This window comes from Natrix helvetica (assembly GCF_964273705.1).
Source record: "Natrix helvetica genome assembly, chromosome: 5".
NCBI lineage: Eukaryota > Metazoa > Chordata > Lepidosauria > Squamata > Natricidae > Natrix > Natrix helvetica.
In genome coordinates this window covers 152,746,431-152,761,654 of record NC_138551.1, presented here as the reverse complement: position 1 = coordinate 152,761,654, position 15,224 = coordinate 152,746,431, and the positions used below count along the sequence as shown (strand labels likewise).

The 15,224-nt window shown below is 50.5% G+C and overlaps 1 protein-coding gene across 2 annotated transcripts in view; it reads left to right on the top strand.

The window, feature by feature from the left end:
* CAMTA1 (calmodulin binding transcription activator 1) overlaps positions 1-15,224 on the top strand; it is a 210,633-nt gene that overhangs the window by 174,573 nt on the left and 20,836 nt on the right. For both annotated transcript variants that reach the window (XM_081954883.1, XM_081954882.1), the window contains exons 7-15: positions 281-407; positions 1,164-1,298; positions 6,080-6,210; positions 6,853-7,049; positions 8,177-8,255; positions 9,187-9,502; positions 10,519-11,009; positions 13,058-13,248; positions 14,048-14,294. In XM_081954883.1, the coding sequence (XP_081811009.1) occupies positions 281-407; positions 1,164-1,298; positions 6,080-6,210; positions 6,853-7,049; positions 8,177-8,255; positions 9,187-9,502; positions 10,519-11,009; positions 13,058-13,248; positions 14,048-14,294 (1,914 nt within the window). The remainder of the gene's footprint in view (positions 1-280; positions 408-1,163; positions 1,299-6,079; positions 6,211-6,852; positions 7,050-8,176; positions 8,256-9,186; positions 9,503-10,518; positions 11,010-13,057; positions 13,249-14,047; positions 14,295-15,224) is intronic.

Genomic DNA, 15,224 nt, shown 5'->3' with positions numbered 1-15,224 from the left:
GACCTCTGGGAGATGTAGTCGTCTTATCCCCATTTGAGAAATTGGAGAGTTGTAGTTCACAGGTGCCGGATGGAGAATTCTGGGAGCTGTAGTCCACACCTGTAAAAGGTGCCAAGTTGGAAAAAAAAAGACTTGTCTAGGATAACAAAGTTGCCCTTTTCTCCAACTTTTCTCCCTCTGGTAAAGCTCAGAGCCTTACCAACTGTGGCCCAAGTCCAGGGCAGGACTTGGAGAGGGTCCCGACAGCCACTGACACCCGTCTCTCTTACTCCCTCGGCAGGGCGGTGTGAAAGTCTTGATCACCGGATCCTGGCAAGAAGCCAGCAACAACTACAGTTGCCTTTTTGATCAAATCTCTGTGCCAGCCTCGCTGATCCAGCCAGGGGTACTACGCTGCTACTGCCCAGGTGAGGGTCTCTGGCAAGGCAGGGGCGGTGGGGTCAACGGGGAAGAGACACGAAGGCGTAGGGAGGTCCCTTGCGTTCGAGTCACTGCGGCTGAAACGTCCACAGATGACTTACTCTCTGGAAACAAATACTGCGGGGGTAAGACTAAAACCCCTCGGCATGTGTGTTCAGTTAAGATGCAGCCTGTTGTGCCTTAAAATTGCTTCTACTGTCCTGCCGTAAAATGGATTCTATTGTACAGCGCAATGGAGTTTTCATGGTAACAGCTTCACAAGCACTCCACCAGGGGGCTCCCTCTAGTAAGGGGGGAAATCCAACATTACGTTTGGTCCAGACATTTTCCCCCTATAAATAAATAAATACCCAGGCAACGCAGGGTTATCAGCTAGTCTATTATAAAAAAGATGGGGAGACTCTGGAAAGAGTGCAGAGAAGAGCAACAAAGAGGATTAGGGGACTGGAGACTAAAACATATGAAGAACGGTTGCAGGAACTGGGTATGTTTAGCTTAAGAGAAAGAAGGACTAGGGGAGACATGATAGCATTATTCCAATATCTCAGAGGTTGCCACGAAGAAGAGGGAGTCAAGCTATTCTCCAAGGCACCTGAGGGTAGAACAAGAAGCAATGGGTGGAAACTAACCAAGGAGAGAAGCTACCTAGAACTAAGGAGGAACTTCCTGGACAGCGAGAACAATTCATCACCACTTGCTTCTAGAAGTGGTGGGTGAAACTGGCGTCCTTTTTGTCGTTTCAGCTCACGACACCGGCCTCGTCACGCTGCAGGTGGCTTTCAACAACCAGATCATTTCCAATTCGGTGGTTTTCGAATACAAGGCCCGGGCATTACCAACCCTTCCTTCTTCTCAACACGACTGGCTGTCGCTGGATGGTGAGGAATGCAAGACACAGAGAGGATTGGGGGGGCGAGGGGAGTGGGGGAGTGGGAAGGGCCTAAGGAATGGGGCAGAGCTTAGGAAGTGGGTACCACGCTGGCATTCTGCACCCAGACCTACCTAAATCAGAATATTTCTGAACTTTAAGATGGGTGGACAATTTTAAGATAGGTGGACAGTTTTAAGACAGACAGCTTTTAAGATGGAGAACTTTAAGATGGTGGACATTTTAAAGAGACAACTTTAAGATGGGTGGACAATTTTAAAACAGGCAATTTTAAAATGGTGGACAACTTTAAGGTAGGTGATAGGTGGACAATTTTAAGGTAGGTGGACAATTTTAAGACAGACAACTTTTAAGATGGAGAACTTTAAGATGGTGGAGAACTTTAAGGTGGGTGGAAAACTTTAAGATGGTGGACAACTTTAAGATGGGGTCAATTTTAAGACAAGACAACTTTAAGATGGGGAAAATTTTAAGGTGGAGAACTTTAAGATGGTGGACAACTTTAAAATAGGTGGACTAAGATGGGTGGACATCTTTAAGATGGACAACTTTTAAGAGAGACAACTTTAAGATAGTGGAGAACTTTTAAGACAGATGGACAACTTTAAGAATGCTTTAAGATGGTTGAAGTTTAAGGCATTTAAGACGGCACATCTAGCTGGGGAATTCTGGGAGATGAGGTCCACTCATCTTCCTCCATGGAATGGCTTGCCTTCAGAAGTTGGGGTTGCTTCATCACTGGAGGTTTTTAAGAAGGGACTTGGGCTCAGATAGTAGAAGGTCTCCTGCCTGAGCAGAAGGGCTGGGCTGGAAGACCTCCGAGGTCCCTTCCAAGTTAAGAGGAAGCAGGAGGGATTGCCACAAGGTAGAAATGTGTGGTTTAATTTTAGAGGCCATCTTGGTTTTGACACCCATCGGCTGCAAAATACCAGGATGATTTGATTCTACAATCTGTGACTCAATTGAAACTGTGTGATGGAAGAATGATTGTACAGGCAGTCCTTGATTTACAACCATTTGTTTAGTGACCGTTTGAAGTTACAACAGCACTGGGGGAGGGGGGGGAAAGTGACGTAACTGGTTCCCACAGTCACATGATCGACCTTCAGAGGCTTAGCAACTGGCATGGGCTTACGACAGTTGAACCGGCCATCGGGTCCTGCGATCACCATGGACAACTTCCCCTAGCTAGATTCGTTTAACGACTGCAGGGACTCGCTTAATGGCTGTAGTGATTCGCTTAGCAACTTTGGCCAAAAGAGGCAAAAACCTCACTTAATGAGTGCTTTGCTTAGTAGCGGAAATGCTGGGCTTGGTTGTAGTCGAAAGATTAGCTGTACTTATGGCTTCTCTTTGCATTCTCACAGCAGCCCTGCCAGGTAGGCCAGGCAGAGAGTGGAAGGGGGGCTTGCGACGCAGGGGCCCCAGGCCTCCACTGGGCACGGGATTTCTACCTGGGCTTCCCCACTTAGGGTTATACAGGGGTGGGAGGGAGAAGATGAGGCAGCGGGGCTCCCTCCGGATGGGGCAGGAGGGAGGGCAGCATCCTCAGCCTGGTGGGGGGAGGAAGAGGAAGAAAAAGAGAACAGGAAGAGGAGGCAGAGGAGGAGAGAAAGAAGAAGAGAGGGTGAGGAAAAAAAGGGGAGGCAGAGGAAGAGAAGAGGATTTATAACAGATCAACAGAGTTGGACGGGACCTTATAGGTCATCTAGTCCAACCCCTCCCACACAAATATCATTTCTGACAAATGGCAGTCCAAAGGAAGAGAAAGAGAGGAGAAAAAGAGAAGAGGAAGAGAAGAAATGGAGGAGAAAAAAGAGGGGGAGGAAGAGGAGAGGGGGAGAAAGAAGAGGAAGAGGAGGAAGTGGAAAAAAGAGGGAGGGGGAGGAGGAAGACGAAGAGGAGAAAAAGGAGGAGAGGCTGAGGAAGCAGAAGAGGAAGGGGAGAAGAAGGAAGAGAAGGAGAGGAGGCAAAAAAAGAGGAGAGGGAAAGGAGTAAGCGAAAAAAGAGGAGGAGAAGGAGAGGAGGCAGAAGAGAAAAAAGAGAAGAGGGAAGGAGGAAGAGGAGAAGAGAAAAAGGAGAAGAAGCAGAAGAGGAGCAGGAAGGGAAGAAGAGGGAAGAGGAGGAGAGGAAGACAAGGAAGAGGGAGATGAAGGAGAGATGAAAAGGAGGAGAGGAAGAGAAGAGATGAAGCAAAAAATGAAGGGAGGGAAAAGCGGAGAAGGAGAAAAAGGAGAAGGAGAAAAAGGAGAAGGAGAAAAAAGGAGGATAGGCAGAGGAGGCAGAAGAAAAGCAGGAAGGAAGAAGGAGGGAGAGGAGGACAAAGAAGAGGTAGAGGGAGAAAAAGGAGGAGAGGAGGAAGAGAAGAAGAGGAAGCGAAAAAAGGAGAGACGGAGAAAAGGCAGCAGAGAAGGAGAAAAGGAGGAGAGGCAGAGAAGGCAGAAGAAAAGCAGGAAGGGAAGGAGGAGGGAGAGGAGGACAAAGAAGAGGGAGAGGAGGCAGAGGAGAAAAAGAAGGGAGGAAGGAGGGAGAGGAGAAGGAGAAAGTGGAGGAGAGGCGGAAGAAAAGAAGGAGGGAGAGGAGGACAAAGAAGAGGGGGGAGGAGGAAGAGGAGGTCGCTGGCGCGGAGAAGCCCCGCTCGGGTCCTGCGCGCTTCCCTTTCGCTGCCTCTCCGGGCTGAAGCGGCCCAGGATCCGCGGATGCGGCGCCCGAGGCTGCATTGCGGGCGGCGGGGGCGGCGCGGAGCCTCGGCCGGGCCGTCCGCGGCGCTTTCTCCGTCCCCTTCGGCGCGGCTCTCCGGGCGGCATGGCGGGTCCTCGCCGGGCGCTCCCCCTGCTCCGGAGCGGGCTGATGTCACTTTCCACGCCGCCGATTGGACCGTCCGCGCCCAGGCGGGGCTGCCGTCTCGGGCTGCGGCTGCGGCGGCCGGCTCGGCGCTGCCCATCGCGGAGCTGCGCCGCCCGGGCTGCCTGCGGGGAAGCGGAGAGGGGCGTCCGTGGGCGGGGAGGGGGCCCGTCCGTGGGCGAAGAGAAGGGCATGGCCACCCCGCCTCTGCTGCGCCCGGCCCCACGGTAAGGTCCCCGCGCTCGCGGGCAAGGGGGAAAGGCGGGGAGGGGGGCTTCACACACGGGATCCGCGGGCGCGGGGGGGGAGTGGGCTGTGGGGTCGTGGCCCCCTCTCCGGCAGCCGGGTGGCCTCCGCGGCCGCTGCTCCGCATTTAGGGACCCTCCCTCGGTTGGGCGACGGGGGGGGGGGCTCCAGCAGAGAAGTTTTGGGGTGGGGTGAGGAACAGGTCGTGCCTATTGCTCCTTCACCCCCTCCCCACGTATTTGAGGGCGAGGGTTCCCCCCCCCCCTTAGGTGGACTTCTGGGGTGTCCCTCGCATCTCCCGACCGTGGGAAAATAAATCCGACCGTGGGAAAATATCCGAAGCGCCTGCAAAGGAGGGGGGGGGGGGAAGGCTCTTCCAACAGCCCTCTCCCCCTCCCGCTGCGGACTCGCCTGGCACTTGGGGGTGGGAGTGGGGTGGGGGCTGCGAGGCACACAACCCTCCCCCTCCCCAAACAGAGGCAGAGTTGCGCTGGAAGCTTTGCAAAGAAAGCAAGGAAAAATGTTACAAACTAGGAGCTTCCCCCACCCTCCTCCCCATAGATGTTGCTTTAAGGGAGGGTCTCTCTCTCTCTCTCTCTCTCTCTCTCACACACACACACACACACACACACACACACACACACAAATTTGCGACCTGACTTGGAGTTTCCAAAACTATTGAGGCCCATCATCATATTTACAAATTTACAGTTAGGAGCTGCCCAGAGTGGTGGAAAGGGGGGGAGGGGCATACAAATTTAATAAATAAACAAACAAACAAACAGATAAATAAGCAAACACATGGAATATATTTAGTGTCTGCAAAGGAGACATTAAGACGTGAAGGGAAGTGAAAAGGAGAGAAATCCTCGCAGAGACAAAGTACCGGTTGACTATTCCTACTGTTAATCCTCGACTTACGGCCATAATGCAGCGCAGAATCTCCGTTGCAAAGCAAGGCAGTTGTTAAACCGAATGTTGCCCCCATTTTACGGCCTCCTTGCCGCAGTTGTGAAGCGAATCGCTGCAGTCGTTAGGTGAATGGGGGGTCGTTAAGTGAACCCGGTTCCCCCGTTGACACGGCTTGTCGGAAGGTCGCAAAAGGGGATCACGTGACCCTAGGACACTGCGGCCGAGTCAATTGCCAAGGGATGCTGCGATGGTCATACAGTGTGAAAACCCGTTTTTTTCAGTCATTGTGACTCCTTCGAACGGTCACTAAACGAATGGTTGTAAGTCGAGGATTACCCGTATAGGGCAAGGCATTAGAACAGATTGTGAAGCAGTGAATATTAAGAAAAGAATGCTACGGTATTTAAAAGAATTGGTAGGAATACCAGGAAAAATATCAGGCTGACCTTACCAGGTTGATAGACGGAGGGAACGCTGTAGATGTAGTTTATCTTTAAAGGGAAAAATTTACACTCTTCCTTATGGGCCAGATGAAGAAATACAGGCTAGAGTGGTACTGCAACCTACTAAATATGAAACTGTCTATATACCAATGTGGTCGTACGGCGAGGACCGCTTGTTCTTTGTGGCAATGGGTAAATACGACCTGGGGGACCATCCGTTTCACCCCGGTCGTAAACAAGGCGCCCAAGGTGTGGGTTTCTCCCCCACTCCCCTCCAAGGCTTCTCTTCCCTGACCATCTCTTTCCCCTCTGGGGGGGGTCGCAGATAACCAGTTCAGGATGTCGATTCTGGAACGACTGGAGCAGATGGAGAGAAGGATGGCGGAGATGACCGCAATCCAGCAGCACAAGCCAAGTGGGGGCAACAGCAGCGCCAACGGAGGAAGCCAAGCACAGGTAAGGGCCGAGGTTTTGCACGTCAGCCCACTGGGTGAAGGAAGAGCTCTCCGAGGGCCCTTCTGGGTGCTCTCTCTCTCTTTTTCTAGTGTTGAAGGGGTGCTTCCAGCACTGATGACGTTACCTAGCTGGTTCATGAAACGTCTGTAAGAAAACAGTGTCAAACAAATTGAATAAATAATAAAGCAAGAAGGCCAGTTGTCCCACAACAGAAAAATACACGCACTTTTTGACATGATTTTAAATTTTCCCACTCTGAAAGAAGACCGAGAGAGGAAGTGTTGGAATTCATTGTTGAAATGAATTTTTACTAACAACTACAGTGGTGTTCAACCACTAGATGGCATTGTTGACAAATTTGGATCTATGTATCTTCTTTTAGTTCCCTGTTTCTTGTTACAGTTAAGCAGTTAAGTAGTAAAGCACATGGTGACTGTGCTCCATATAAACAGCATTTCTAACAGGAAAACACGCCAGCAGAAAGTCCACACGCAAGGGGGTGGGGGGGATCTTCTCCAGATGCCACCACCAGCAGCCTAGCACACTTATCCTTCTTTCTGGACCCTTCCCCGCCCACTCAGGCCTTTCACACATGTGTGTCCCTTCCGGGCTGCCTTCCTCACCTCAGTCTCTCCATTGCAGTGCATCTCGGAGGCCGCCACCTTGGGCACCTGCTTCGAGAGCCGCGTTGTGGTGGTGTGCGAGAAGATGATGAGCCGAGCGTGCTGGGCCAAATCCAAACACCTGATCCACTCCAAGACCTTTCGGGGAATGACCCTCTTGCACCTCGCGGCCGCCCAGGGCTACGCTACCCTCATCCAGACGCTGCTCAAATGGCGGTAAGTGTTTGGGGGAGTTTCGGTCTGCTCACACCAAGGAGATCAGTTGCGTTGCGTCTCCGGGCATCCTCCTTCCCGTGTTGTCATCCCAACAAGGTATGACTTTGCAGTTGGGCCTCTGCCCTTGGTGGACAAAGCAGTGTTGTCCCAGAAAAGTCCAGGTGTGCCATGCCCAATGAAACCACGCAACGAGGTGGAGATTTACGGCAGCTTTACAAGTGGCCCATAACTTATGACCATTCATTTATTCTTTGGTCAATACAACCAAGGACCGGATGAGCCTTTCCAGCAGCTGCCGCCCACGGTGGGCTCATATTTAAGCGATGGTCTGCTGGGATTCTTTTTACGAACGCATGCAACTGATTGGAAAATGTCTGCCAATAATAATTTCCCGCAGAGGCTTAAGTTTCTTAAGGGAGAGGGGCTTTGGATCTTTCCTTCACCAATGCTCATTGTCCTCGCTTCAAAGCAGTGTCTGCTTACTCATGGGCATCTTCCTGCTTTCCCCGTTAGGACAGGTGTGGATGGGGGGGAGAGAGGAAGAAAGGGGGAGAGAGAAAAAGAGGGGGGGAGGAAGAGAGGGGAGGATGGAGAAAGGGAGCGAGAAGGGGAGAGGGAGAGGAAGAAAGGGAGAGAGAGAGAGAAAGAAAGAGGTGAGAGAGGGTGAGGGTATGGAGAAATGAAAAAGAGAAGAGAAGGAGAGGGGGGAAGAAGAGAGGAAGAGGAAGAAAGGGAGAGAAAAAAGAGGGTCGAGAGAGAGGAAGAGGGGGGATGGAGAAAGGGAGAGGGAGAAGAGAAGGAGGGAGAAAGAGGGAGGGAGGAAGAGAAGGAAGAGGGAGAAAAGAGAGGGGGAGGGGGAGAGGAAGGAGGAGAGAGGTGGAGAAAAGGAGAGACAAGAGAAGGGAGAGGAAGAGTGGGAGAAAGGGAAAGAGACTAGAGAGAGAGGAGGAGAAGAGGGAGAGGAAGGGGAGGGAGAGAAAGAGAAGAGAGAGAAGGAGAGAGAGAGAAAAAGAAAGAGAGAGAGAACGCCACAGCCTCTAGGCTCCGAAAGAAACCCGATCCGCCTTTTTCCTGGAGCTTCTCCCAGGATCCTCCTCATCCTCTCTCTCTCCTCCTTGGTCCCTCAGCAACAAACACTCCGACAGCATCGATCTGGAGCTGGAAGTCGACCCGCTGAATGTCGACCACTTCTCCTGCACGCCACTGGTACGGAGCGAAGTCCTTGTGTGGGCCGGGAGATGCTTGGGGTTGGGAGAGGGGGGCGAGACGGGTTGGGATCGCTTGCTACCAGGTGGTCCTTGACTTACAATCACTCACTTAGGGACCGCTGAGGGTGGAGAAAAGCAACCGAGGTCCATTTTTTTCACACTTAAAACAGTTCCAGGATTCCCGGGGGGGTCACATGATTCAAATTCAGAGGCTTGGCAACTGGCATGTACTTACAACAGTTGCAGCATCCCGGCGTGACGCGATCCCCTTTTGTCGGCGAAGCGGAGTCCACGGGGAAGTTGGATTCGCTTAACAACCGCTTTATTTGCTTAAGAACGGCAGTGGTTCACTTAACAGCCCTGGTGGCGTAAAATGGAGCGAGACTCACTTACGAACTGTCTTGCTGAGCCACAGAAATCTGGGGCTCTGTTCTGGTCGTAAGGTGAGGAGTACCCCTATGTCACAACTGTGATGGAACCCGGGATGTCTATTATAACTAATGACCGTCGTAACTTGTGGCACCTATATGTCCAGCCTGGTCTTATAAATTACAAGCCTGTAATTTGAGGCGTCTGTTTGAATTTTAAATCGGTCACAAATATCTATTTGGGGGGGGGGGGAGCGGTTCATCATAACTTTGAACAGGACGTAAGTTTGAGTGAGTGCTGTGGTAACAAAATCCCTCATAGAACGGCAGTCTTATGTCGCTGTCGTCGCCGCTCGTGGCTCAACCTGTGGGAGGAAGCAGGTTGTGGATCGAGTCCCACTTGGGTGAGGAAACCTAGTAGATCCGTTTAGCGATCCAGTTTTCCACCCGGGGTTCAAAGGAGGAACTATACAGCTGAACCTCCATTGAGACGACATAGGCTACTGCAGCAGGAAATCTCTTCCGTCTTCCCCAATGACCCCGGAATCTTTTCTCTTCCAGATGTGGGCCTGTGCTCTGGGTCACACGGACGCCGCCGTGGTCCTTTACAAGTGGGACCGGCGGGCCATCTCCATCCCCGACTCGCTCGGCAGGCTGCCGCTGACCATTGCCCGCTCCCGCGGCCACGTCAAGCTGGCCGAGTGCCTTGAGCAGCTGCAGCGGGAGGAGCAGGCCCAGCTCCGGCCGTCCCCTTGCGTCCCCTGCCCTTCGCAGGAAGAGCCCAGCGGCGACAACTGGACGTCCCAATGGCCCAGCAAACTCATCGCCTCTCAGGACCAGCAAAAGGGAATCACTGTGATTTCCAATGCGAACACGGGTAGGTTGGCAAAGAAAGGCCTTCTACTGTCCACCTTCTCAAGCATCCACGCTAGCACTGATGTTGTTACCTAGTTTGGTAATGTGAGGTCTACAAAAAAAAAAAAAACCCAAGGTCACAGAGTACCAAGAACAACAAGATCATCTAGTCCAACCCCCTGTTCAGCCAGGAGACCCTAGACCATTTCAGACAAATGGTTGTCCAGTCCCTTCTTTAAAAATTCCAGTGATGGAGCACCCACAAGTTCTGGAAGCAAGCCCCTCCATCCATCCCTCTCTCTATCATGCACCTTATCTCTCTCAGAATCATTGAATCCTAGGGATGGATGGGACCTTGGAGGTCTTCTAGTCCAACCCCCTGCCCGAGCAGGAGACCCTATACTGTTTCAGACAGATGGCTATCCAGCATCTTCTTAAAGGCTTCCAGTGTTGGGGCATTCACAACTTCTGGAGGCAACTTCTGTTCCACTGATTAATTGTTCTCACTGTCAGGAAATTTCTCCTCAGTTCTAAGTTGCTTCTCTCCTTGATTAGTTTCCACCCATTGCTTCTTGTTCTGCCCTCAGGTGCCTTGGAGAATAGCTTGACTCCCTCTTCTTTGTGGCAACCCCTGAGATATTGGAAGACTGCTATCATGTCTCCCCTAGTCCTTCTTTCTCTTAAGCTAAACATACCCAGTTCCTGCAACCGTTCTTCCTATGTTTTAGCCTCCAGTCCCCTCATCATCTTTCTTGCTCTTCTCTGCACTCTTTCCAAAGTTTCGACATCCTTTTTTGTGCGTTTGTTTGTTGCAACTCGTAAAGTTTTGGGTTGCCAACTCTCAAACGAAGTCCACCCACTTTCCCAAATGATGCATCGAAGGAGCCCAAGCGAATGAGAGCCCCGCCCCCCTCCGGCCCGCACGGCCTCATCCTCACCTAATGACCGCCGTCCTCAGCTCGCCCCGCAGAGAGACAGCAGAATGCGATTCGCCCCAACCCTGGCTGTTTCCTGATTTGTCCTCTTCTCTGCTTTCAGAATTGCGACGGCCTCGGTCCGAACCTTCCAGCTACTACAGCTGCGAGAGCCCGAAAGATTACCCAGCACCCAAAAAACACAAACTGAACCCCGAATATTTCTCCACGAGGCAGGAGAAGCTCCTGTCCACCGCCTTGAGCCTGGAACAACCCAGCGGCCGGAAGCCGATCTCCAGCGCCAAGCCCTCTCTCCTCGAGACAATCAACCCCCGGCACGGAGGCACGGATTACACCCGGGATCTGCTCCCCGATCTGGCGGGCTACCGCAGCTCCAAATGGCGGCCAAAGGAGACCTACCTGGGCGTACAGGTGACAGGTAGCCCGAAAGGGTTGGCGACGGTAGGGAAGGACTCCGGAGCTCCGCGGTTGCATCCGCGGGAACAGCTGAATGTCGTGATGATGGCGGACAGGGAGGTATCCGACGTGGAGTTGCTTTCCTTCCGGGATGGCACCGAAGGGGAAAACTGCTTGCATAACATGGATGATTTGCAGGTAAGCGGAGAACCGGTAACCCACCTGCGGGAACTTTGTGGGAGCTCGTAAACGGAGGGATAGAATCAAGATCGCAGGAAGTGTGATTCTTTTTTAAAAAGTTTTTTAATTATATATTTTTTTACATAATTAAAAATTTCTTTTGTGAACAATGTGTTATCCGGATTTCCCCTTTAGCATTTTCAAATACACATAATTCATTTTACATTATATTTCCATTTCCAATTTTAGCCGTATTACTTTCCTTCTCATATTTTCCAGTTTTTAACTTTTATTCCATATATATCCACAATGTCATTTTTTTTCTTCCCTTTAAAAATAAGTCAAACTTATCGTTCCTTTTCCATCTATTTTCTATTAGCAACATGTGTCTTCAAATTCCATTTTTTATATAGTAAGTATTTAACATAATGACTTAATACACATTTGAAAGGATTAATATAGCTAACACACATCCTAGTTAGATACATACTATGTTTACAATATTTCATTTCGTTCTACTAATTTCATTTCATTCGACTAGCCTTCTATTCCTAGGTTTTCTCTTTTTCTTCTTTTTATATGTCTTCTATCTTTTCTTCTGAATTTTTTTCTATTGCTTTTCGATAGTTGGTTTGAATGGGTCTCCCCCAAGTTTTCCTTTTCCACCCTGGGAAGTGTGACCTTCAACCCCTTCCGAAAAGGAGATAATAAGGAAGACATTAACATGTGCAGACAGACTAACGTTAGAATTAAAAAACAAAGGAGAGACAGAATATTATGACACATGGAATTGATTTTATCAATGGCTGGAAACAAGAGGTGGGAGTTGAAAAAATTAGGCTGTAGACCTAAAATGAGAGATTATATATGTATTAGAAGGAATTAAGTTGGTCAAAAATAATTCTATAAGACTAGCGCTGTGTAAGAAGTAGTATATACGTTTGTTTCTCTTGCATGTTGGTTCCTGTGGCAGATGAAATTCCAGGGTGGTCACACTGTGTTTGAAACACTTATTTGTAAATAAATAAATAAAATATATAAAAAGTTCACCGGAGGTGTTAATAACACTCCAGAAGACAGGCTTAAGATACAGAAGGATCTGGACAAACTTGAACATTGGGCACTATCTAATAAAATGAAATTCAATGGTGAAAAGAGTAAGGTTCTACATTTAGGCAACAAAAACGGAATGCACAGGTACAGTATAGGTGGTACCTTGCTCAGTAGTAGTAACTGTGAAAGGGATCTTGGAGTCCTAGTGGACAACCATTTAAATATGAGCCAGCCGTGTGCAGCAGCTGCCAAAAAAGCCAACACAGTTCTAGGCTGCATCAACAGAGGGATAGAATCAAGATCACGTGAAGTGTTAATGCCACTTTACAAGGCCTTGGTAAGGCCACACTTGGAATACGGCATTCAGTTCTGGTCACCACGATGTAGAAAAGATGTGGAGACTCTAGAAAGAGTGCAGAGAAGAGCAAGAAAGAGGATTAGGGGACTGGAGGCTGAAACATATGAGGAACGGTTGCAGGAACTGGGTAGGTCTAGTTTAATAGAAAGAAGGACTAGGGGAGACATGATAGCAGTCTTCCAATATCTCAGGGGTTGCCCCAAAGAAGAGGGAGTCAAGCTATTCTCCAAGGCACCTGAGGGCAGAACAAGAAGCAACGGGTGGAAACTAATCAAGGAGAGAAGCAACTTAGAACTGAGGAGAAACTTCCTGACAGTGAGAACAATTAATCAGTGGAACAGAATTTGCCTCCAGAAGTTGTGAATCCCCCAACACTGGAAGCCTTTAAGAAGATGCTGGATAGCCATCTGTCTGAAGTGGTGAAGTATTTCCTGCCTAGGCAGGGAGTTCAGGCCGCAGAAGCATAGACGAGTCTATTGGAGACGCAGAGTGAGAAAATTGGGCAGCCGTTTATCCAGGAGGGTTTAAGGACTCCTGCCTTGGGCAGGGGGTTGGACTGGATGACCTCTGGGTTCCCCTCCAGCCCCCTGACCCTAAGTGGTGACAGGCGAGTGGCTTGTGCGAGGGCTGAACCAGGTCTCCTGGCCTCCCACAGGTCACCATGATGACCCTGGCTGAGCACATAATCGAAGCCACCCCGGAGAGGATCAAACAGGAGAATTTCATGCCGGCCGAAGAGGCGTCCCAGACGGACAGGACGGACAGTGTCGCCATCAGCACCTCCATGAGCTGGCTGGCCAGTTACCTGGCCGACGTGGATTGCTTGCCCAGCGCTGCTCAGATAAGGTTTGTGGGGAGGGGGAGGAGGGGGAGAAAGGAGGTGGGGGAGAGGAGGAGGAGGAGAGGGAGAAGGAGGAGGGAGGGGGAGGAGGAGGAGAAAGGTGGTGGAGGAGGAGGAAATGAAGGAAGGGGGAGGGAGTGGAGGAGAAAGGTGAGAAGAGGAAGAGGGAGGGAGGAGAAGAAAGATGGAGGAGGAGAAAGGGGGAGAAGGAGAGGGAGGAAGAGGGGAAAGAAGAAGATGGGAGGAGAAAGAAAGAGGAGGAGAAGGAGAAAGGAGGGGTGGGGAAGGAGAAGAAAGAAGGAAGAGGAGGAGGAGAAGGAGGAGGAGGAAAGGAAGGAAGGGGGGAGGGAGAGGAGAAAGGAGGGGGAGGATGAGAAAGGAGGAGGAGGGAGAGGGGGAGGGGAGGAGAAAGGAGAAGGAGGGGGGAGAGGAAGAGGGGAAGGAAGAGGAGGAGAAAACGGGAGGGTAGAAAGGGGGAGGGGGAGGGGAAAGGAGAGGGAGGAAGAGGAGAAGTGGAGGAGGGAGGGGGAGGAGAAGTGGAGGAAGAGGAGGGGTTGGGGAAAAGAAGGAGGAGAGGGAGGGCAGTAGCGGAAGGGGAGGGCAAGGAGGAGGACTGTGGGGTCCTTGCTGCCCTCTGAGCTTGCCAGTTTCTTTGCAGACGTTTCGTGACCCAACTAGATAACATTATCAGGGTTACTAGCCTGATGCCTGCTGAGGATTCCCACTCCCTCCCTCCTTCCCCCGCTCCGTTGTCCTCATTTCCCAGGAGGAACCCTGACGCTCTTGCCTGCCCCTCTGTTGCAGAAGTCTGTATGGCGGGTGCCTGACCCCCTCGCCCCACACCAGCCGCAGCCCCTCCGGCTCGCCAGTCAATGCCATGGCTTTTGAGAAGCCCAGGCTCCCTTCGGCGACGGACTGGTCCGAGTTCCTAAGCGCCTCCGCGGGGGACAAGGTGGAAAACGAGTTTGCACAGCTGACCCTCTCCGACCACGAGCAACGGGAGCTCTATGAAGCCGCCAAGCTGGTCCAGACCGTCTTCAGGAAATATAAGGTGGGGCGCCGCAGGGGAGGTGGGGTGGGTGGGGGCTGAGAAGCCACGAGGGGTTGGGGTGGGTGGCAGAGGTTCCGACTCTCTACCGCCTTGGGAGGAAGGACAGTCCCTGGCAAAAGTACGGTGGAAGTGAGGAGCTGTGGTGGCGCAGAATGGTCAGAATGCAGGATGGCAGGATGATTCTGCCCACCGCCAGCAGTTCGATCCTGACGGGCTCAAGGTTGACTTCCGTCCTTCCGAGGTCGGTAAAATGAGGATCTGGATTTTGGGGAGGCAACAGGCCGACTCTGTAAACCACTTAAAGAGGGTCATGATTCACTATGAAGCGGTATAAGAGTCTAAGGGCTACTGCTGTTCTATTCTGTTCTGTATTCTGTTCTGTATTCTGTTCTGTTGTTCTGTTCTGTATTCTATTCTGTTCCATTCTGTATTCTGTTCCATTCCGTTCTCTGTTCTGTTCTGTATTCTGTTCTGTATTCTGTTCTGTTCTACATTCTATTCTGTTCAAGTCTATTCTGTTCTAATTCTATTCTGTTCTCTATTCTATTCTGTTCTGTTCTATATTCTATTCTGTTCTGTTCTGTATTCTGTTCCATTCCGTTCCATTCTGTATTCTATTCTGTTCTGTATTATGTTCTGTTCTGTATTATGTTCTGTTCTATATTCTATTCTGTTCTGCATTCTGTTCTGTATTCTGTTTTGTTCTGTTCTATAATATATTCTGTTCCGTTCTGTTCTGTTCTATATTATATTCTGTTCCGTTCTGTTCTGTGTTCTGTTCTGTTCTGTTCTGTATTCTATTCTGTTCTGTATTCTATTCTGTTCTGTATTCTGTTCTTTTCTATATTCTCTTCCATTCTGTTCTATTTGGTATTAAATTCTATTCTACTCTGTTCTATTCTACTCTACTCTACTCTACTCTTCATCCTT